Source organism: Microcaecilia unicolor, chromosome 3 (assembly GCF_901765095.1).
Source record: "Microcaecilia unicolor chromosome 3, aMicUni1.1, whole genome shotgun sequence".
Classification (NCBI taxonomy): domain Eukaryota; kingdom Metazoa; phylum Chordata; class Amphibia; order Gymnophiona; family Siphonopidae; genus Microcaecilia; species Microcaecilia unicolor.
Window position 1 is genome coordinate 12,653,329 of NC_044033.1, and position 23,054 is coordinate 12,676,382.

General features: G+C 46.5%; 1 protein-coding gene across 1 annotated transcript in view; it reads left to right on the plus strand.

Moving 5' to 3' along the window:
* The window catches only part of DNAH8 (dynein axonemal heavy chain 8), a 1,267,128-nt gene that overhangs the window by 87,333 nt on the left and 1,156,741 nt on the right, over positions 1-23,054 (plus strand). The window contains 1 exon segment of the mRNA XM_030199255.1: positions 2,245-2,434. Coding sequence (XP_030055115.1) covers positions 2,245-2,434 — 190 coding nt within the window.

The window sequence follows — 23,054 nt, forward strand, 5'->3', positions numbered from 1 at the left end:
CAGCCGAGGAAAGGCTTACCAGGGGTTAAGCCGAAGCCAGCATTCCTCCCTTTGAGGGTCCCCTGATATAATCTCTGGAGTGAGTACACATAGGAAATCCAATAGGTTAGCATTTAACTTTAAAAAAGGAGACTGTGATAAAATGAGAAGAATGGTCAAAAACAACCATAGAGGAGCAGCTGTGAAGTTAAAAAATTTACATCAGGTGTGGATGCTGTTCAAAAATCCCATTCTGGAAGCCCATACCAGCCATATTCCATGTATTAAAAAAGGAGGAAAGAAGGCCAAACGAACTGCTAGCATGGTTAAAAAGAGAAGTGAAAGAAGCTATTAGTAGAAAATCCTTCAGAAAATGGAAGAAGGATTCGACTGAAAATAATAAGAAACTGCATAAGGAATGGCAAGTCAAATGAAAGCGCTGATAAGGAAGGCAAAGAGAGATTTTGAAAAGAAGATTGCATTGGAGGCAAAACAGAATAATCAGTGCAATTAGAGTGTACCATCACCATGTAGAAGGTAAGCCCATATCTGTACAGCTTCTAATTATTTGCTACATTAGAGGTTTGTTGTTGAGAAAACCCCCGTCAAACCTTTTACCTAAATTTGTGCCCTATTTTTGCCAAACTTAGGAGCATAATTGTTCATCTAAAATTGAACAGGTTAAAAATTATGCTTACAAATTTAGGCCCTGCTATTCATTTGCCTAGATTTATGAGCCTAGTGCAGAAAATGAGTGCTAAGCTTCTAACTTTTTTCTCTTTACTAAATCTGCCCCTGATGGCATCCACAGTTGATGCTTCTAAATTTAGGGGTAACTTTATGAAGTGGTACGTAGAGGTAGGCACCACTTAGGTGCATCAAAGGTGCTGTTAATCAACATTTAGGTTCCTATATACTGTTAATCAACATTTAGGTGCCTGTGTGCTATTCTATGTGGTAATGACTGAGAGCCATAGCACCTAACTACAATTTGGTATACTTGTAGGTGAAATATAGATAGGCCATGGGCATATCTTCAAGAATACTATAGAATATTGTAAACTAGGCATGCCTATGTATGCCTCTATTGTCATGGTGTAAGATGTGCCTTCACATTGGCTCACCAATGCCGACGTTATGCTAGTATTCTCTAATGAAACTGTGGTGCCAAGATGCTATTATAGAATTTGCACTAAACGCATGGTATTGGGGCACCTAGACTGAGGTGCCAATTTATAGAATTGCCTTCCTTTGATAATTTGGACTAGATTCAGTAAATGGTGCTTAAAAATAGGTGCTCAATGCTATTCTATAATGGGCACTCACAAAATTAGCATCCATTATTGAATAGCATGGAGTTCGGATTTTGGTTTCCAAACTTGGGCCTGCTGAAACAAGATATAATTTCCGGCACCCAGTTGGAGCACATATCCTGGTATTCTGTAACACTGCACATAGCATAGTAACATAGTAAATGACGGCAGATAAAGACCTGAACGGTCCATCCAGTCTGCCCAACAAGATAAACTTCACCCATGCACCTCCCATGGCCACGCTCTCTTTTGGGTTACATATGATGGGAGTTGGGCTCGCATTATTATAGAATAGCATGTAGCAAGATGTGCACACAACTCCATATTGGCACCAATTAGTGCCAATTAGCACAGTTATTGGCACAAATTGACTAGTTAGCTAATTGAGTTGGGTGCACATCTTGGATCGGCACCCAAATATCGCTCGTCCAATTTTGTGCACCATGTATAGAATCTGGGGGTCTGAGTATAAAGTTATGCACTCAGCCCTATTAAATTTTCAGAGAGGTCAAGTTAGGAGCATAATTCTAAAAAGGAGCATTTATTTATTTATTATTGCAATTTGTATCCTGCGCTTTCCCACACATGGCAGGCTCAATGCGGCTTACATAGTAACAATACAGAGAATTACAAAGTCGTAAATTAATATACAGTATGTAATAAAAAAAATAATTAGTGGGGTTAGCATAAATCTTTTGAATCCTTTCTCTATTGATTATCCCGATTGGATAACTATTAAAAAATGAATTGACAAGGTAAAGCAAAATGATTATATTAATTGATAAGCAGTTTTAATTTTACTTAAATTTTTGTTGTATTTTATCTTGGACTAGTACCAGTAACTTATGTCCTGTATTAGAGAAATGATTATGAATGACTTCTATATAATTCATTTTGTGTACATTAATACTTTAGCTTCTAGACTGATTATATTGTTCTGTCACTTTTATAGGAAACATTCTTTTCTGTTTTGGACTGTACTGAAGGACTTTTAATTGGAACGAAGAACATGCTATCAAAAATTTTCCTACCAGCCATTCTTGCCACAGATAACTGGGGTGCTTTAAATTTGTGCAAACATGGAGACAGTGACAAACAGAATTTTAAAGAAACTGTTAGCAGATACCTTTCATCTTTAGATGGTAAGATTTATAATATTTAATTTTATTACCAGTATTAAATACATTAGAAAGGGTACATGTTAATAATGAGGTGATAATAGCTCTGTATGAGTCATTTCTGAGACCTTATCTAAAATAATGTGGTCAATTCTAGAGGCCATAGTTTGGAAATGATATGAAAAGGGTGGAGTCAGCTCAAAGGCTATCAGAATGGTGCTGGTTCTCTAACAAAAGCTCTATGAGATAAAACATAGAAAGCATCTTGGAGTACGTTTTGTCTGAGGACAAACATTTTAGTTTTATCCTCACAGCTGGGGTGATGTCATCTGATGGAGCCCAGGTCAGACACTGACTAGTGAGATTATTATAGAACATTTTAGTAGAATCTCACCGGGCATTCGCTAGTGCCTTCCTGCCTGATTCGCTATCATGGGTCCCTGGGTCTTTGTTTTTCTGCAGAGCAGGAGGATGTATCATCATGTTCTCCTTTCAGTGCGAGATTTTCTCTGATATATGGTGCCTTCCCGTGTAGGTATTTTTTTCTTTATCAGCTATTTTTTTTCCTTCTAATTTTATTCTTTTCCATTTTATCTGTTGTAGTGTTTTTGGCTCTTAAAATTTCCTTTCATTTTTGTGGGTTGCTAGGCCTTTTTAGGCTGGAGCACCAACTTCAGTTTGAATGCTGCCCCCATTTACTATTCACCATTGAGAAGTTAATTTGGCCATGATTCTTTTCTTGATGTCCAAGAAGATCCCACTGGCTTCAAAAGGTGCGCCCAGTGTAATTGGGTGATTTCTGTGATGAATCTGCAAAATTGTTGCATCGGGTGCTTTTGGGCCTGACCATTGGCCTTAAATTCTTGTTCTTTCTGTTTGCAAATGCAGTTGAGGATACAGAGGGCATGGCAGGTTTAACAGGAAAGAGTTTTTGGCTCCTTGAAGGCCGGTACATCAGCACTGGAAACATCGACCTTGATGGCTGCTAAGACTTCATCTGTCTCTGGAATTGCACTGGCATTGAGAAGGTCTCAACCTCACTCGACATTGGGTGGGGCTCTGAAAGTAGGCCCTGTGACCGATCAACATTGGACCTGACTCTGAAGGCACATACGGGCTCGATGTTGTCCTCGTAAGCACTGAAGGACCGCAATGCTGCACATTGGGGGAAATCCAAGAAGCAGAAACATTGGTCCTCATCGATGCAAGAAGCTCTTTCGAAGAGGTACCAGTGCACAAGTCTCCAGACAGCTAAGACCCCACTTCTGATTTGGCACTGACGCCTTTTCAGGCTGCCTTTCTTCCGGCTCACCCACCTTTGTTGATGCCTGCCTTTGATCAGCGGTTCCGAGTCATGTTCGTGGAGGAGCTGATACAGATGCTGCAGTTGAAATTTGCTCAGGCATCAAGAGCGCTTGCACCAGCTGTGGATCAGCCTCAGATTCTTCCTGAGGCTCCATCCATGCCTGCGGAGAGATCTTTGATGCCAACATTTGCACATGCAGTACCACTCTCGACATCGGAGGAGGAAACTTCCCTGAAGTTCGAGGGTAAGGTTGTACCTTGGCTCTCATAGGTGCATGGAAGTAGTTCCACTGAGCTGAAGCAGGTACAGAGTCAATCAGAGTAACATAGTAAATGATGGCAGATAAAGACCTGTACGGTCCATCCAGTCTGCCCAACAAGATAAACTGATTTTGCATGGTATGTGATACTTTATACCCGAGTTTGATTTGTCCTTGCCATTCTAAGGGCACAGAAGTCTGCCCAGCACTGCTCTTGTTCTAAGTTCTGAAGCTAACATCGAAACCCCTTAAAATTTCCTCCACCGAAGTTGAGGGGGAATCGACTCAGGTGGTGGCCGACGCCGGTACCACAAGCGGCACCGAAGACGGGGATCTCACCGTAGGCGATGGCCCAGATGCTGCTTCCGCAGTTGGTACGGAAGGTGCAAGCACCCCTAACACCAAAGCAGATTGGCACAGCAACCCCTTCAGAAACTCTGGAAGAAGGGCTCTGATGCGCTTGTCGAGAGCTTCCATTGGAAAAGGCTGTGAGGCCGGTGCAGGAGTCGGTTGCAGAATCTGAGGGGTTCAAGAGCCGGTACCAGGCTGCCAGATGACCGCCACATCGGCACTTCCTGTATGGAGGGTGAGCGGTTCTCCCGGCGCCGATGCTTCTCAGGTGCCGACTCCCTCGGCTCCCTGGAGCTCTCAGTACCGTGCATGGAAGGCGAATGATGACAGTGCTTCTTAGCCTTTGCTCGACGCCCGTCGAGACTCCTCGGTACCGAAGAGGAGGATGTGGAATCCTCACGCCTCCTCGGGGCTGGGTCCGACGAAGGTCGGTTCTGGGGGGCCTGCACAGCAGTAGGCCTTGAGATGGGTGGAGACCCAATTGATGCCTCGCTGCTCCCAGCTTGATGCGGTCGTTCAGCAGCTTGGACTCGATGTCGCTGCTTCCCTCGACGTCAACGCCACCGACCTCATAACATAGTAACATAGTACATGACGGCAGAAAAAGACCTGCACGGTCCACCCAGTCTGCCCAACAAGATAAACTCACATGTGCCATTTTTTGTGTATACCTTACCTTGATTTGTACCTGTCTTTTTCAGGGCACAGACCGTATAAGTCTGCCCAGCACTATCCCCACCTCCCAACCACCCGCCCCGCCACCCACCATCGGCTCTGGCACAGACCGTATAAGTCTGCCCAGCACTATTCCCACCTCCCAACCACCAGCCCTGCCTCCCACCGCTGGCTAAGATTCTGGGAATCCCTTCCTTCTGAGAAGGATTCCTTTATGTTTATCCCACGCATGTTTGAATTCTGTTACCGTTTTCCTCTCCACCACCTCCCACGGGAGGGCATTCCTAGCATCCACCACTCTCTCCGTGAAAAAATACTTCCTGACGTTTTTCTTGAGTCTGCCCCCCTTCAATCTCATTTCATGTCCTCTCATTCTACCGCCTTCCCCTCTCCGGAAAAGGTTCATTTGCAGATTAATACCTTTCAAATATTTGAATGTGTGTATCATATCACCCCTGTTTCTTCTTTCCTCCAGGGTATACATATTCAGGTCAGCAAGTCTCTCCTCATACGTCTTGTAACGCAAATCCCATACCATTCTCGTAGCTTTTCTTTGCACCCCTTCCATTTTTTTCACATCCTTCACAAGATACAGCCTCCAAAACTGAACACAATACTCCAGGTGGGGCCTCACCAACTTCTTATACAGGGGTATTAAAACCTCTTTTCTTCTGCTGGTCACACCTCTCTCTATACAGCCTAGCAATCTTCTAGTTACGGCCACCGCCTTGTCACACTGTTTCGTCGCCTTCAGGTCCTCAGATACTATCACCCCAAGATCCCTCTACCCGTCCGTACGTATCAGACTCTCACCGCCTAACACATACGTCTCCCTTGGATTTCTACTCCCTAAGTGCATCACTTTGCATTTCTTCGCATTGAATTTTAATTGCCAAACGTTAGACCATTCTTCTAGCTTCCGCAGATCTTTTTTCATGCTTTCCACTCCCTCCGGGGTGTCCACTCTGTTGCAAATCTTAGTGTCATCCGCAAAAAGGCAAACTTTACCTTGTCAGCCTTCGGCAATATCACTTACAAATATATTGAATAGAATCGGCCCCAGCACCGATCCCTGAGGCACTCCACTACTCAACTGTCTCTCCTCCGAGCGAACTCCATTTACCACCACCCTCTGGCTTCTGCCCGTCAACCAGTTCCTAATCCAGTTCACCACTTCGGGTCCTATCTTCAGCCCTTCTAGTTTATTCAAGAGCCTCCTGTGGGGAACCGTGTCAAAAGCTTTGCTGAAATCTAAGTAGATTACGTCCATAGCACGTCCTTGATTTAATTCTCCCGTCACCCAGTCAAAGAATTCAATGAGATTCGTTTGACACGATTTCCCTTTGGTAAAACCATGTTGTCTCGGATCTTGCAACTTATTTGCTTCCAGGAAATTCACTATCCTTTCCTTGAGCATGGCTTCCATTACTTTTCCAATAATTGAAGTGAGGCTTACCGGCCTGTAGTTTCCAGCTTCTTCCCTATCACCACTTTTGTGAAGAGGGACCACCTCCGCCGTTCTCCAATCCCACGGAACCTGTCCCGTCTCCAAGGATTTATTAAACAAATCATTAAGAGGACCCGCCAGAACATCTCTGAGCACCCTCAATATCCTGGGGTGGATCCCATCCGGTCCCACTGCTTTGTCCATCTTTAGATTTTTTTTTTTATGTTTCAACATTTTTTATTGATAATATACACATATTATCACAACCATAGTCAGGGGTCCACAACATGTCGCCCCAAATGCTTCCAATCTTACAAAACATTTATAACATCCGTCAACAATCTTTTAAACATTTTTCTCCCCCTTCCTCCCTCCCAATCCCCCCATAAATCTCTCAATCGAGCCCTGGATTCTTATAGGCTTGGTTGGTGTCTCTCCCCTTCCCCTCCCCTCCTTCCCCCCTCCCCCCCCCCAAGAAAAGGGGCTAGTCAAGGGAGCTTGATCATCACACTACATCAAAAAAGAAGAACCATAGGTACAAATATATAATCTTGTGGCTAACATGTCAAATTCAAGAGCAGACTGCGACCTCGCGGGCTCAACGTATCTATGTACCCATTCCAAATTTGCATAAAGGCCTTTTTCTTCTTAGGGGATCCCCGCGCCTCTCTGGCCTCCCATGTGGCTAGCAAATGAATTTGATTCCTCCATTGCCAGTAGGACGGGGAATCCGGGGAGACCCAATGTTGTAATATAGTTTTCTTGGCCACTAAACATACTTTTCGACACCAAGTCCTTATCCCCTTATCCTTCATCCGAAACCCTGAATGTGTATCTAGTATATAGTGGTCCCAGGATCCTCTTATTACTCTTCCCGCTATAGTGGACATATACGTCTGGATACGACTCCAGAAGGCTCTAATCTTTACACAGCCCCAAAAAGCATGATACAATGTATGTACTGTAGCATTACATTTAACACAACTATCACTACTTCTGGGGTTTATATGTGCGAGTTGTTGTCTGGAGAAGTAAGCTCTCATATCTCCTCGGTATCCACATTCTCTCAACCTCTCATCTACCATAAGGGCAGGAATGCTTTTCAAAGTAGCTCTTACATCCCAATTCTCTAATTTCCCTCCTGATTCCCTTTCCCACTGTTGTTTGATGGACTGAAAATTCTTGGGCGTGGAGATTAGTGTTAATGCCCTGTGTATAGCCGACACTGTCGCCCCAGTAATCTCCAACTTTTGGAAAAAATCTCGCGCTTTCTCTTCCACTTTCATCTGCAAAGCTGGTTGGTCCAAACTTAGAATGTAACGTTTAATCTGGGCGTATGCAAACCTATCTCCCCAATGTGTGCCTAAGCTATTTTGTACCACCTCAAATTCCATCATCTTCCCTTCCCCATCCAGCATGTGTTCTATCCGTGAAATCCCCTGAGCTTCCCACCTAAGAAACGCCACATTCTCTCGTCCCGGATCGAAGTTCAAATTACCCCTTATTGATAATAACCCGGTAACTGTGGCCTTTCCCCCCATAAGTTTCACGAACCCTCTCCATGTCTCCCTCAATGGCTGTAGTAACATACAATGTTTAAGACTTATAGGCAGGTTTCGCCGTTCTTGATGCAGTAGTGTTAAAAGGTCGTAGGGAGCAAAGTATTCTTGTTCAATCTCTAATGGGGTGTATTCACCTGCCTGATTCACCCAGTCTCCTATATGCCTCAGTAAACAGGCATAATTGTAGCTGCGAAGGTCAGGTAAACCTAATCCTCCACTCTGCCAACCCCCCATCAAGAAGTGCATTTGCAATCTGGGCTTTTTCTTTGCCCAGCAAAATTGGCTAAAAGCCCTATTAACCTTCTTCAAATCTTTCTGCAGAAGACGGAGAGGCAGAGTTTGCATGGCATAGAGCCATTTGGGAAAAATCATCATACGAATTAAATTTATTCTGCCTCTCAAGGATATGGGTAGTCCTGCCCAATTACCAAGATGTTTCTTCGTGTCTGTTAATAGGCTATTTATATTAAGCGTGTATAGCTGCGTGGTATCCATAGTCAGTCTAATCCCTAGATATTTGAATGAATCCTTCGCCCAACTCAGGGGAAATTCCTGTCTCCATCCCTGCCTTACTTCTTCTGAGGAGGCTAATGCCTCCGATTTTAGGAGGTTCAATCTAAAACCTGCATAGTCTCCATATTCCTCAAACGTTTCCATTAAATTAGAAAGGGAGTTCTGCGGCTCAGTAATCATTACTAGTAGGTCGTCTGCAAAAGCTGCTACCTTAAATTGATATTTGCCAATGGGCATCCCTTTTATCAAAGGATTTTCTATGATGGTACGGATCAAGGGATCCAATGTCAGTACAAAGAGTAGAGGAGATAATGGGCACCCCTGTCTGGTACCTCGCCTTATCGGGAAAGACTCTGTCTCCAACCCATTGACCCGTATTGTGGCCCTCGGTGCGTGATATAGAGCTTTAATTGCTGATGTAAAACGTCCCGTGATCCCATATCCTTCTAACGTGGCGAAGGGAAAGTCCCAATGCACTCTATCAAACGCTTTTTCTGCGTCAAAGCTGATAAGTAGCGCTGGTGTGTTATTTCTTTTTCTCATCTCTAATGCCCCTAGGATTCGTCTTAGATTCTTAGCAGACGTCCTCCCTTTTACAAACCCTACTTGTGTCTCATGTATTAGGTTTGGCAGCACTTTCGCTAACCGATTTGCCATTATTTTTGCTAACAATTTCACCTCCACGTTTAACAGTGATATCGGCCGATATGATTCCGGAATCAGTGGATCCCTACCAGGTTTTGGTATAACTGTAATTTGTGCCCTAGAAAGATTTACCGGCAAGCGCTCTGTATCTATTATCTTATTAAAGTACTTAGTAAGCGTGGGAGTAATGTTCTCTCTCATAAGTTTATAAAATTCCATGCGCATCCCATCTGGTCCTGGGGCCTTCAACAGTTTCCCTCTCATTATTTCCAAATCTACTTCCTCTTCTTGAATTGGACTATTCAGCTTATCTCTTTCCCTTTGAGTTATGCCTGGGAGTTGTATTGTATCTAGATAAAGAGAGCCCTGAAGACCTTGATCTACTGGTGTTTCATATAATTGTTCATAGAATCTGGCAAAGATTTCTCCTATCCTCTCATCCTGCCGTACCAACTGTCCCTGGCTATCTCTCATTTGTAGTATCCGCCCGTTTTGTGGCTTAGGCCTAGCCAAGCGGGCCAGCATGCGACCTGATTTATTACCATATCTATGTAATTGGAATCTATAATAGGTCTGCGATTTAGTCGCACGCTTGTGCAGTAGCTTATTAAGAGCTACCTGCAACTCCAATAACTTAGTGCGTTGCTCAGGCTGAGTTGTCTTCCCATATGTCTGTCTCGCCCTGCAGATCATAGAACTCAATCTTATTATTTCTCTATTTCAGGCCTTTCGGACATGATGTGTATGACTAATAATTTCGCCTCGAAGTACCGCCTTGGCGGCATCCCAGAACAGTAAAGGGTCAGTCTCGTGTTCCTGGTTTACGATCTTATACTCCTCCCAACTCTTCTGAAGCTTTTCACCCAACTGTCTATCTGTAAATAGTTCCAGGGGGAACTGCCAGAATCTTTGTTTAGTACTTCTAGTAGGCACCTCCCACTCCATGTATACCCAGGCATGATCCGATATCATGTAAGGTCCTATGTTTGTTGTCCAAACCTGTCCAAATAGGTCTCTAGTGATAAGGAAGTAATCTATTCTGGCTTGTGATGCATGAGCTCGGGAATGATGCGTGAAATCTCTCTCTGAGGGGTGAAGCATCCTCCATATATCTATCAAATCTACCATCTTCCCCAGTCTTTTTAATCCCTGGTTAGACGCTGCCACATCCCTCCTCTGTCCTTGGGTGCTATCTATCGTTGGTTCCCATACTGTATTAAAGTCTTCGCCAACTATTATAGGTGACCCAGCATATTTCATCAGGTGTCCTATTATCGAGTTATAAAATTTTTTATCATACTGATTAGGTGCGTATACATTGCAGATCACACTCTTATGTCCTGCTACTTCAAGCTCTATTATGACATATCTCCCCCCGGGGTCTATCGTTAGGGGTCTCACTGCTGTCGCCACTCCTTTGTGGACTAAAATCGCCACTCCCCCTCTTTTTCCCAGCGCATTTGCGGCTATGCACTCTTGTACCCACCAGGTGCGCAGCTTAGCGTGTTCCTCCTGGCTTAAATGTGTCTCTTGTAACAGTGCCACGTCTATTTTATATCTTTGTAATTGCTGTAGAATTTTGGATCTTTTAATGGGTGAGTTGATCCCGCCTACTGTAAAGTGGATCCTCCTTTCTCCTGGGGTGCAGCTCTTCCAAAAACCAAAAAGAAATACAATACGCTCCGGTAGGGCTCCCCCCCCTTTTCTAAAAAAAAAACAACAAACAAAAATAATGAAGCTTTTTATTGAACAGGAGGTTCGTCCCTCCTTCTCTCAATTGCGTCTCCCAAAAACAACAAACAGTGCTCCACCGGGCAGGCTTCAACCGCTGCTTTCTCTCCCGGTCCCCTGGGGGAGAGTAGCAGGCAAAAGAAAAAAAAACACAGCTCAGTCTGGTTAGGCTTTCAAAAACACCGTTCAATTTTAGCCAAGCTTCAAAACACAGCTCAGTCCAGCTAGGCTTTCAAAACACAGTTCAATTTTTAGCCAAGCTTCAAAACACAGCTCAGTCCAGATAGGCTTTCAAAACACAGTTCAATTTTTAGCCAAGCTTCCAAACACAGCTCAGTCCAGCTAGGCTTTCAAAACACAGTTCAATTTTAGCCAAGCTTCAAAACACACTGTAATGGCTTTGCGCGGGCTCAAAGCCTAGGGTCCCACCCTCTTGGTCAGTCATACTCCTACCTGACCTCCTCCCGCTTGACCCGGCTTGGCCCCGCTACCTCCTTGGCTTTCGCTGAGCCAGAGCTGAAAAGTCCATCGGCTCTTCCCTGGTGTTCTCTGGTTCAGTCAACTCCATCGGGCAAGGCTCACTCTCCTCCTCTCTCTCCTCAGGTGCCCAATCCATATTCTCTTCACCCCGCCCTTCTCCCAGCTGCTCACCCTTTCTTTCATTAAAGCTATTTGGAGTCCCTTCTTTCTCCACCCACTTGTTCCACCACCGCTTCCACCAGGTTGGAGAATCAGCCTTACTCCTTTCCCTGCGGCCCTCCTCTGGTGACTCATGGGAATGCACACAGTTCCTCCTATCCCCACGTTCCCTTTTGGCATGCTGGGAGTTGTAGTTCCTTATTTCTCGTTCTTTCTTGGGGGATGCCTGCCTGTAACGGGGGTATTCTTGCTTAGCCCAGGGTTCCCCTGAGGCGTGCGGGGAGTTGTAGTTTCTTGCTATCCTCTTTTCTTTCTGTTCCCCAGAGCTGCCTACATACTCTTTACATAAGGGGAGGAGTTGAGGGCATTTGAACAGATGCAGAGGGCCCTGTGCCAGGAACCTGTGCTGAAGGCAGTTGATTTTGAAAAGCCCTTTGTCCTTCAAACAGATGCTTCGGGGAGGGGGTTAGGCGCAGTGCTGTCCCAGGAGCATGAAGGGGAGGAACACCCGGTGCTTTATTTAAGCCGGAAGCTCCTGCCTCATGAGGAGCATTACTCTACCATAGAAAAGGAGTGTTTAGCCATACGATGGGCCGTACAGGAGTGTAGTGTCTATTTAGAAGGGAGAAAATTTAAACTGGTAACGGACCATGCTCCCTTGAAGTGGCTGAATATAATGAAGAATAATAATGGGAGACTAATGCGCTGGTACTTAGCGTTACAGCCTTTCCAATATTCCGTGGAGCATCGCCCCGGGCGATGTTTAGGAAATGTTGATGCCCTGTCCCGGGTAGAGGAGGGGAATGAGAAGGAATGGGGGGATAGAAGTTTAAGGGGGGGGGGGGTATGTAAAGAGTATGTAGGCAGCTCTGGGGAACAGAAAGAAAAGAGGATAGCAAGAAACTACAACTCCCCGCACGCCTCAGGGGAACCCTGGGCTAAGCAAGAATACCCCCGTTACAGGCAGGCATCCCCCAAGAAAGAACGAGAAATAAGGAACTACAACTCCCAGCATGCCAAAAGGGAACGTGGGGATAGGAGGAACTGTGTGCATTCCCATGAGTCACCAGAGGAGGGCCGCAGGGAAACTAATTGTAAAGTGGATCCTCCTTTCTCCTGGGGTGCAGCTCTTCCAAAAACCAAAAGAAATACAATACGCTCCGGTAGGGCTCCCCCCCCCTTTTCTCAAAAAAAAAACAACAAACAAAAATAATGAAGCTTTTTATTGAACAGGAGGTTCGTCCCTCCTTCTCTCAATTGCGTCTCCCAAAAACAACAAACAGTGCTCCACCGGGCAGGCTTCAACCGCTGCTTTCTCTCCCGGTCCCCTGGGGGAGAGTAGCAGGCAAAAGAAAAAAAAACACAGCTCAGTCTAGTTAGGCTTTCAAAAACACCGTTCAATTTTAGCCAAGCTTCAAAACACAGCTCAGTCCAGCTAGGCTTTCAAAACACAGTTCAATTTTAGCCAAGCCTCAAAACACAGCTCAGTCCAGCTAGGCTTTCAAAACACAGTTCAATTTTTAGCCAAGCTTCAAAACACAGCTCAGTCCAGCTAGGCTTTCAAAACACAGTTCAATTTTAGCCAAGCTTCAAAACACACTGTAATGGCTTTGCGCGGGCTCAAAGCCTAGGGTCCCACCCTCTTGGTCAGTCATATTCCTACCTGACCTCCTCCCGCTTGACCCGGCTTGGCCCCGCTACCTCTTTGGCTTTCGCTGAGCCAGAGCTGAAAAGTCCATCGGCTCTTCCCTGGTGTTCTCTGGTTCAGTCAACTCCATCGGGCAAGGCTCACTCTCCTCCTCTCTCTCCTGCAGAACCCCCAACCCCAAACCCCAACTCAGAAAGCATCACCAGCAGCACCAAAGCAATGTGGGGCTGGCAGGGATGGTCAAGCTCTGTCAACAAAAGAGATTCGCTGTCTGAGGAGTAGGAGGAGTTATAAAATAAGGAGACCAATTTAAAGAAAGGTCCACATGAAGTCAGATAGGCGCTCAAATACTATCTTAACGAGGGTAGGAGTGGACAAACATGTCCTGCTATAGTGTGCAGCCAATGCCACTCGTGTGTGTGTGTGGCAGAGCCGGTGGTGGGAGGCGAGGCTAGTGGTTGGTAGGCGGAGCTAGTGCTGGGCAGACTTCTACGGTCTATGCCCTGAAAATGGCAGATACAAATCAGTCAGGTATATACATAAAGCAGCACATATGAGTTTATCTTGTTGGGTAGACTGGATGGACCGTACAGGTCTTTCTCTGCGGTCATCTACTATGTTACTTTAGTATATGAGACTGGCAAGTTAGTTACTTCTTCCATTAAAAGTCTGGTTGAAGAACCAAGCTTTCACCTCCTTCCTGAAGTAGAGATAGCTTTGCGTTAAGTGAAGCCATTCAGGGAGTGCGTTCCAAAGCCGGAGAAGGCTCGCTTGCGGGTATTAGAATGTGTAATGTTCTTTGGAGAGGGTGTGGTTAGGGATACTCCTTGGGAACACCTTAGTATCCTTGGAGGTGATCCTGTTCTTCAAGTACTTAGGGCCATTTCCTTTAAGGGCCTTGAAGATCAGACATAGAGTTTTAAATGTAGTCTCGTATTGTACTGGTAGCCTGTGAAGTTTTTTGCAAAAATGGTGTGATGGTGTGATGGGGTCAGTCCTCCTTTCCCCTCCCAATCCATCTACCTCATTCTCTGAAACCTGTTAACTCTATAACAACTGTGGTACCGTCTTCTATTGGACTTGCCGATATCCCATGTATCGGTAATTACCAAACATAAGTGTCAATATATTCCATGTTGACTCTTTCCACTGTCTCTTGTTGTCCTTCTGCATTTCTCAATCTGGTAAACCTCCGCTCCGGTTGCTCCTCTCCTCCTGTTCCATCTGCTCCACAAACTCCTTGGCTTCTTCTGGCTTTTCAAAAGTGCGAGTCGTGCCCTCGTGCGTTATCTTTAAAATCGCTGGGTACATCAAGGTGAAGCGTTTCTTCATTGCAAATAATTTGGAACAAATTGGCGAGAAAGCTTTCCTTTTTCCCGCCACTCCCACTGAGTAATCCTGGAAACAGATAATCCGTTTGTTTTCAAATGTTAAATTTTTCTCTCCTCGTGAGGCTTGCAAAATCCAATGCTTATGAGCAAAGTTTAATACTTTCAAGATGACCACTCGAGGTCGGGAATCCGTGTCTCTGCGTGTTCCCAAGCGATGTGCCCTTTCCACCCTTAGAGGGCCTAAATCAGGAGGAAATCTCACTTGCTCCATTAGCCAGCGTTCCAGCGCTGATGTTAAATCCCTGCCCCCCAGCTTTTCAGGGAGGCCCACTAATCGGAGGTTGTTTCTACGGGACCTATTTTCCAAGTCCTCTATCTTTTGTTCCAATGTCTCTACTGTTCACAAAAGTGTATTCTGTGTCTCTTCCACTTCTATTACCCGATCCTCCACCTCGCCGGTTCTAGTCTGGAAGGCAACACATTCGCGTGTGAGATCTTCCATTCTCGTCTGTAATTTTTCCAATTTCGTATCAATTGGTGTAAGGCGCCGTTCTAATAAATCCTCTAGGACCGCGGTCATCTCTGTTGTTATTTCTGAAACCCAGACCGAAGCAACTGTCGGGTCTGCGCTGCTGGGTGCGGCGGCCATCTTAGGGTCCGTTGTCTTTTGGCGCAACTTATCTTTCTGCACCGTTTTAGACGCCATCTCCCCTCGCTAACGTTCTAATAATTTCGTGTCCGTAATCAGCTCTGTTTCCCCTTCCAGGAATGGATTGCAGCTAGACAGAATCGTGTTTCAGTTCGCGTGGGGGAGAGGTCAGGCGCCGGAGAAGCGTTCAGGTGCTACCGCTTTCCAGCATGGCGTCACGTGATCTCCCATCTTTAGATTTTTAAGTTGTTCATACACACTCTCTTCTGTGAACAGTGCTATATCCACTTCATTCTCACATGTACTTTTGCCAGTCCATCGCGGTCCTGCTCCAGGATTTTCTTCTGTGAAAATAGAACAAAAGTATCTATTTAGCAAATTTACTTTTTCTTCATCATTATCTATATAGTGGTTCTCAGCACCTTTCAGTCTCACAATTCCCTTTTTAGTCTTCCTCCTTTCACTAATATACCTGAAGAAAGTTTTGTCACCCCTTCTTACATTTCTAGCCATTTGTTCTTCCGTTCGCGCTTTCGCCAGACGTATCTCTCTCTTGGCTTCTTTCAGTTTCATCCGGTATTCCTCCCCTTGTTCTTCTTCTTGAGTCTTTCTGTATTTCAGGAACGCCAACTCTTTAGCCTTTATTTTCTCAGCCACTTGTTTGGAGAACCATATTGGCTTCCTTTTTCTCTTTATTTTATTTATTCTCTTTACATAAAGGTTTGTGGCCCTATTGTTGCGTTCTCGAGGCCCTTGGCATTCTGTCAGGTCCTCGAGGCAGGACTGGAGTTCGTGAGCCCTTGGGCCACCGCCGAGGAGCAGCAGCGACAGGCAAGACCACCTCGGGACTGGAAACACAGAAGATCAGTACTGGAACTCTGGACTGGAGTAGTACAAAGCAGGCAACTAGAACAGATGAGACAGGAACAGCTTCACCTGCACTTAGCCACCGTTCCTCCGGAGTTGAGCTCCGAAGTGCAGGCGGCCGGCAGGACTTGCAGGATAAGGTAGGAACTGAAGATCCAGAGGACCCACCCTGGGTCTGGGATACACGAGGGCGACAGGGCACGGAACTAGACTCAGATAGGGTGCAGCTGCACAGCCACTAGCAAGATCCAGAAGACAGACCAAGGAATACAAGGCGTACAGAAGCTAGCAGGAGCAAGGACTAGGGCAGCAACACACTAGGCAGAATGGGGATCCGGGAATACCCACAGGGTAAACCCTCTAGCTAGTTGGAGACAGGATACAGGAATACCCACCCAGGAAATACACACTAGCTAGACAGGTACAGGATTCAGGATATACACTCAGGATATACAAGCAGGGTAGGCACACAGGGTAGGCAAGGCAGGACTTAGGGTAAAGAGAGCAAACCAGGAAGAACAGGCCAGGGGTCTTGGGCTGGCAGCAGAGCAAACAGAGTAACCAGGAATATCAGGCCCAGAGACTTTGGGCAGACAGGAGAACAGACAGAGTAAACACGGACAGAGGCTTCACCCCAAACACAGGGTAAGCCGGAACAGAGGCTTCACCCCAAACACAGGGTAAGCCAGGAAGGACCCGCAGTCCACAGACACACAGTGGCAGGGAGGAACCCCCCACAGGAAGACAACAAACACAGAGTGAAGCTGGGCTGGAACCCAGAGAAAGGCTAAGCAGTAGTGCAGCAGACACTTACTAACCTGACCTGGCCTAAGAGCATAACACTTATGCAAAGGCACTGACTGCAAGCACAGCACTTCCTTATGAAGGCTCTCACTGATGAGTCACCAGCAGTAGGCAGAAGCAGGAAGTACACAGACCCCAAAGCGAGGCTTGACACACATAGGAAGTGAGCCCACAGGAAAGACAAGCAGGATCCATCTTGGAAGCTGGCACAGAGCCGGTGGCAGCCATCTTAGATGCTGGCTCCCTAGAGAGGCATAGCCCACACAGGTGAGGTCTAGTGAAGCAATCAGCCCAGAGACTAGAGACAAGACAAACACAAACACAGACAGAAGCCAGCAGAGCTGCTGACCCCCAGAAAGAAGGTAAGGCTGAGGGTGGTCACGGCTACAGACGTGACACCTATTAAAAGCTTCTTTCAGCTTGGACCACTGTCCTTCCACTTCTCGTTCCCATCCCATCAGCTCCTTCCTCAGGTATTCCCCCATTTTACTAAAGTCAGCATGCTTGAAATCCAGGACTTTGATCTTTGAGTGGCTGCCCTCCACTTCAGCAGTCATATCAAATCAAACCAAACCTCGGTACCGTTGTTGATGCCGACGTCGAAGGAACGGACCGATCAGCAAAATGTTTCTCACGTTTAGCCTCCCGAGCCACTTGGGTCCATTTCTTCATCAAAAGACACAGCTTACAGGCAGCTGGTAGATGGTCGGATCCAAGGCACTGGAGACACCACGCGTGGTGGTCGGTACCCGAGATGGTCCGGTTGCAGTGAGTACAACATTTGAAGCCACTGGGAGTCCTCGATGACATCAACGGAAAAACAGCAGCTGCGAAATTAAACGACTCGATTTTGCCAAAAAAAGGCACAAAAAAGGGGAAAAATGATCCGGCCGAGCAGCCTAAAGGCCGAAAAAAGAAGGAAACTTAAAAATGGTGAAGAAAAACTAATAAAATATTGAATAAACTACTTTTTGTTTTGTGAAAGATAATACTATATGAAGTGAAAGTTAAAACAAGGGGAGCGGTAAATGCAGAAAAAACGAAGTCTCCTGAGCTAAAACTGAGTGCAGCCTAAGAAAAGACGTGTTGCTCCAGACGCGGATCAATCAGAACTGAAGAGATCATGTTCGCGTCTCGGGCGGGAATCCGTTCGCGAATGCACAGCGTGTTTGGTCCACGCGACGCAGCATTCTCGAGAGTTCTACATTTGCTGTGCAAGTCTTTTCCCGGTCTCCTGGACCATCGTGGAGGACGACCAATTGTGAGAACAAGCAGCCTGCTTGTCCTCAGAGAATGATGGGCTACATCTTTCGGTGATGGGAAAAAGGATCCTTGGGGAAAAAAGGATCCTTGGGGAGAAATTCAGACAGTATGTTTCTAGACATTTAAACTAGAGGGTGGGGGTGACAAAAGGAAACAAAGGATTTCCTTGCTGGGGGGATAATCTATTTGGAGAAAAAGTAGAGGACATAGTCGATCAGATCAAAAAGCACCATTATGCTATGGAATCTCTCTCCCACCAGGCGTCTTCTGCTATCACCTCCTCATCCAGGAGGTTTTTTGGAGGGAAGAGAGGTGCTCCCTATTCCTACAACAGGCGTAGGTACACTCCTGCTTCTCAGCAGCCTGTCTAGGCTCAGTCCCAGCATGCTTGTTCCCGTCAACGGCGTGCCCCTAAGGCCCCTAGGGCTCCCCAGTAAAAGCAAGGGACAGGCTTTTGACTGGCTCCAGTGCAGCATAGCCTCAGAAAAAGTGTCTGTGCCGGACGGCTTGCCTGTCGGGGAGAGGTTGATATTTTTTCACCAAAGGTGGCCTTTTATAACCTCCGACAGGTGGGTTCTTCAAATAGTCTGCTTAGGATACACTCTCAATCTGGAATACAGGCCTCCAAATTGCCCTCCAGGAGCTCAATCCTTCAGCTCCCAGCACTAGCAGAGGAACTCTCCGCCCTTCTAAAGTCCAATGCGGTCGAACCCGTTCCACCAGGGGAAGAAGGGCTGGGATTCTATTCCAGGTAATTCCTTGTACAAAATAAAACATAGAGGATGCATCCCATCCTAGACCTAAGGGCCCTGAACAAATTCCTAGTCCGCGAAAAGTTCAGGATGGTTTTCCTAGGCACCCTTCTTCCCATGATTTAGGAAAACGATTGGCTATGCTCTCTGGACTTGAAGGATGCCTATTCATTCATCTCGCTACTCCCAGGTCACAGGAAGTATCTTCAATATCGGTTGGGAATTCAGCACTTTCAGTACTGTGTACTGCCCTTTGGCCTCGCGTCTGCGCCCAGGGTTTTCACAAAGTGCCAGGCTGTTGGTGCAGCATCGCTACGCAGACTGGGAGTGCATGTGTTCCCTTATCTCGACGATTGGCTGGTGAAGAGCACCTCAGAGGCAGGGGCTTTACAGTCCATGCGGATGACTATTCGACTTCTAGAGCTACTGGGGTTGATGATCAATTATCCGAAGTCCCATCTTGTCCCAGTACAAAAATTGAAGTTCAATGGAGCTCTGTTGGACACACGGACGTCTCAAGCTTATCTTCCCCAGGCAAGGCAGACAATCTCCTGACCCTAGTGTCCTTGGCTTGAGCATCTCTACAGATCATAGCTCGGCAGATGTTGAGACTCTTAGGGCACATGGCTTCCGCAGTTCATGTAACTCCCATGGCACGCTTACATATGAGATCAGCTCAATGGACTCAAGCTTCCCAGTGATGCCAGGCCACAGGGGATCTAGAGGATGTGATCCATCTCTCCACCGACTTTTGCAGATCCCTTCAGTGGTTGACCATTCAATCCAATTTGACCTTGGGACGTCCATTCCAATTTCCTCAGCCGCAAAAAGTGCTAACGATGGATGCATCCCTCCTAGGGTGGGGAGCTCTTGTAGATGGACTTCACGCTCAAGGGGGTTGGTCCTTTCAGGAAAAGGATCTTCAGATCAACCTGCTGGAATTACGAGCGATCTGGAATGCTCTCAAAGCTTTCAGAGATCGGCTGTCCAACCAAATCATTTTAATTCAGACAGACAATCAGGTTGCAATGTATTACACCAACAAGCAGGGGGGCACCGGATCTCGCCCTCCGTGTTAGGAAGCCGTCCGGATGTGGCTGTGGGCACACCATCACGGAATGTTTCTCCAGGCCACGTATCTTGCAGGCGTAAACAACAGTCTAGCCGACAGGTTGAGCAGGATCATGCAACCTCACGAGTGGTCGCTAAACATGGACGTTGTCCACGAGATCTTCGGAGCGTGGGGCACCCCCTCGGTGGATCTTTTTGCCACACAGATCAATCATGAAGTCCCTCAATTCTGTTCCAGACTTCAGGCCCACGACAGACTAGCGTCAGATGCCTTTTTCCTGCAGTGGGGGACAGGCCTTCTGTATGCGTATCTCTCCATACCTCTAGTAGGGAAGACTTTGCTGAAACTCAAGCAAGACTGTGGAACCATGATTCTGATTGTGCCCTTTTGGCCCCGTTAGATCTGTTTTTTTTTTTTTGTTGTTGTTACATTTGTACCCCGCTCTTTCCCACTCATGGCAGGCTCAATGCGGCTTACATGGGGCAATGGAGGGTTAAGTGACTTGCCCAGAGTCACAAGGAGCTACCTGTGCCTGAAGTGGGAATTGAACTCAGTTCCTCAGTTCCCCAGGACCAAAGTCCACCACCCTAACCACTAGGCCACTCCTCCGCTCCCCCTTCTTCTGGCGTCGTCCTCCGAAGAACTGTGGAGATTGGTGTGTTTTCTGACCCTCATCACCCAGAACGAGGGGTCGCTTCTACATCCCATCCTCCTGTCTCTGGCTTTCAAGGCCTGGATGTAGAGAGCTTAGAGGTGGCCTCTTTAGGTCTTTCAGAGGGTGTCTCTCGAATCTTGCTTGCTTCCAGAAAAGAATCCATGAAAAGGGGTTATTCTTTTAAATGGAGTAGGTTTGCCGTCTGGTATGACAGCAAGGCCCTAGATCCTTTTTCTTGTCCTACACGGACCCTGCTTGAATATCTTCTACACTTATCACTACTACTACTACTACTATTTAGCATTTCTATAGCGCTACAAGGCGTACGCAGCGCTGCACAAACATAGAAGAAAGACAGTCCCTGCTCAAAGAGCTTACAATCTAAGACCAACTCCGTAAGAGTTCACCTTAGTGTAATTAGTGCTTATCATCAACGTGTAGAGGGTAAGCCTATCTCTGGACAGCCTTTAGTCGTTTGCTTCATGAGAGGTTTGCTTTTGTTAAAGCCCCCTGTCAAACCTCCACCAGTGTCATGGGATCTCAATGTCGTTCTCACCCAGCTGATGAAAGCTCCTTTTGAGCCACAGCATTTCTGCCATCTGAAGTACTTGACCTGGAAGGTCATTTTTTTGGTGGCTGTTACTTCAGTTCATAGAGTCAGTGAGCTCGAAGCATGCACCTTATATCAAGTTTCATCATAACAGAGTAGTCCTCTGCACTCACCCTAAGTTCTTGCTGAAGGTGGTGTTGGAGTTCCATCTGAACCAGTCAGTTGTCTTGGCAACCTTTTTTTTCCCGTCCACATACCCGCCCTGGTGAAGACAAGTTGCACACCTTGGACTATAAGAGAGCATTGGCCTTTTACGTGGAGCGGACAAAGCCCTATAGTGTCCCGTTTGTGGCCGTGCCACCCTTCAGACTTACCCTGTTTCTGGGAGTCAGTGTCTGTGCTGGCTTCTGCTTGTCTCTGTGTCTGTGTTTGTCTTAGGTTCTCTCTGGCTCTGTGTGCTGATTGCCCTACTGAACCTCACCTGTGTGGGCTTTGCCTCTTCCAAGATGGCTGCCGCCTCTTCGTCTCTGCCAGTATCCAAGATGGCTCCCGCTGTTACTTTCTATGGGATGCCTGCTCTGAGTGTCAAGCCTCTGTTTGGTTGCAAGGTGATTGCTGCACCTGTGGCTCAGGTGTTGATGGGCTTTATTAGTCTCCTGAAGACTACAGTCCTGGCCTTTGTATCTCATCTCATCTAATCACATCTCATCTAAAGGTCCTGGTGTATAGAGTGCTCTGTACCCGGTGTCAGTGTTTGCTCTGTGTGAGTTTCTATGTTTGTTTGACTAGCTAGCTTAGGCACCGTGTAGCTTATAGCCTGTGTATAGCTTTGCTAGTGTTTTATGTTTGTTTGACTAGCTAGCTTAGGCACCGTGTAGCTTATAGCCTGTGTATAGCTTTGCTAGTGTTTTATGTTTGTTCAGACTAGTTAGCTTAGGCACCGTGTGGCTTGTTGCCTGTGCATAGCTTTACTAGTTCTATGTGTTTGTTTCCAAGGTATGACTAGTTAGCTAAGGCACCGTCTGGCTGGTTGCCTGTGCATAGCTTCCTAGTTCTCTATGTTTGATTCCAAGGTATGACTAGTTAGCTTAGGCACCGTCTGGCTGGTTGCCTGTGCATAGCTTTACTAGTGCTCTATGTTTGTTTCCAAGGTATGACTAGTTAGCTTAGGCACCGTCTGGCTCGTTGCCTGTGCATAGCTTTACTAGTGCTCTATGTTTGTTTCCAAGGTATGACTAGTTAGCTTAGGCACCGTCTGGCTTGTTGCCTGTGCATAGCTTTCTAGTGCTCTATGTTTGTTTCCAAGGTATGACTAGTTAGCTTAGGCACCGTCTGGCCTGTTGCCTGTGCATAGCTCTGCTAGTTCTATGTTTGTTCCTCGTGTCAGCTAGCCGTTCTGCTAAGCTATTTCCAAGACTATGTTTGTTCCTCGTGTCAGCTAGCCGTCCTGCTAAGCTATTTCCAAGACTATGTTTGTTCCTCGTGTCAGCTAGCCGTCCTGCTAGCTATTTCCTAGTCTGTGTTTGTTCCTAGTGTTAGACTAGCCGCCCTTGCTAGTCGCTATCCCAAGACTGTGTTTGTTCTTAGTGTAGACTAGCCAGCTTAGGCCTCTCTGGCTTGTAGCCTGTGTTAAGCCTTGCTAGTCTCCTGTGTTTGGGTCCAGGGCATGACTTGTTAGCTTGGGCACAGCTTAGTTGTTAGCTGGTGTATAGCCTTCCAAGTCTCTTGAGTTTGCTCTGTGTATGTTCCTGTGTATGACTGGGTTGCCCGGGTACAGCGTCTCTATGAGCCTGGGTCCAGCTTCCTTGTCATTGTGTTGATTTCTGCTGACTGCCAGAACCCGGATAGTTCCTGATTGTCTGCTTTGCCTTCGCCTAGGTGCCAGGGGGCACTCCTGGATCTTCATTCCTGCTGTTCCTGTAAGT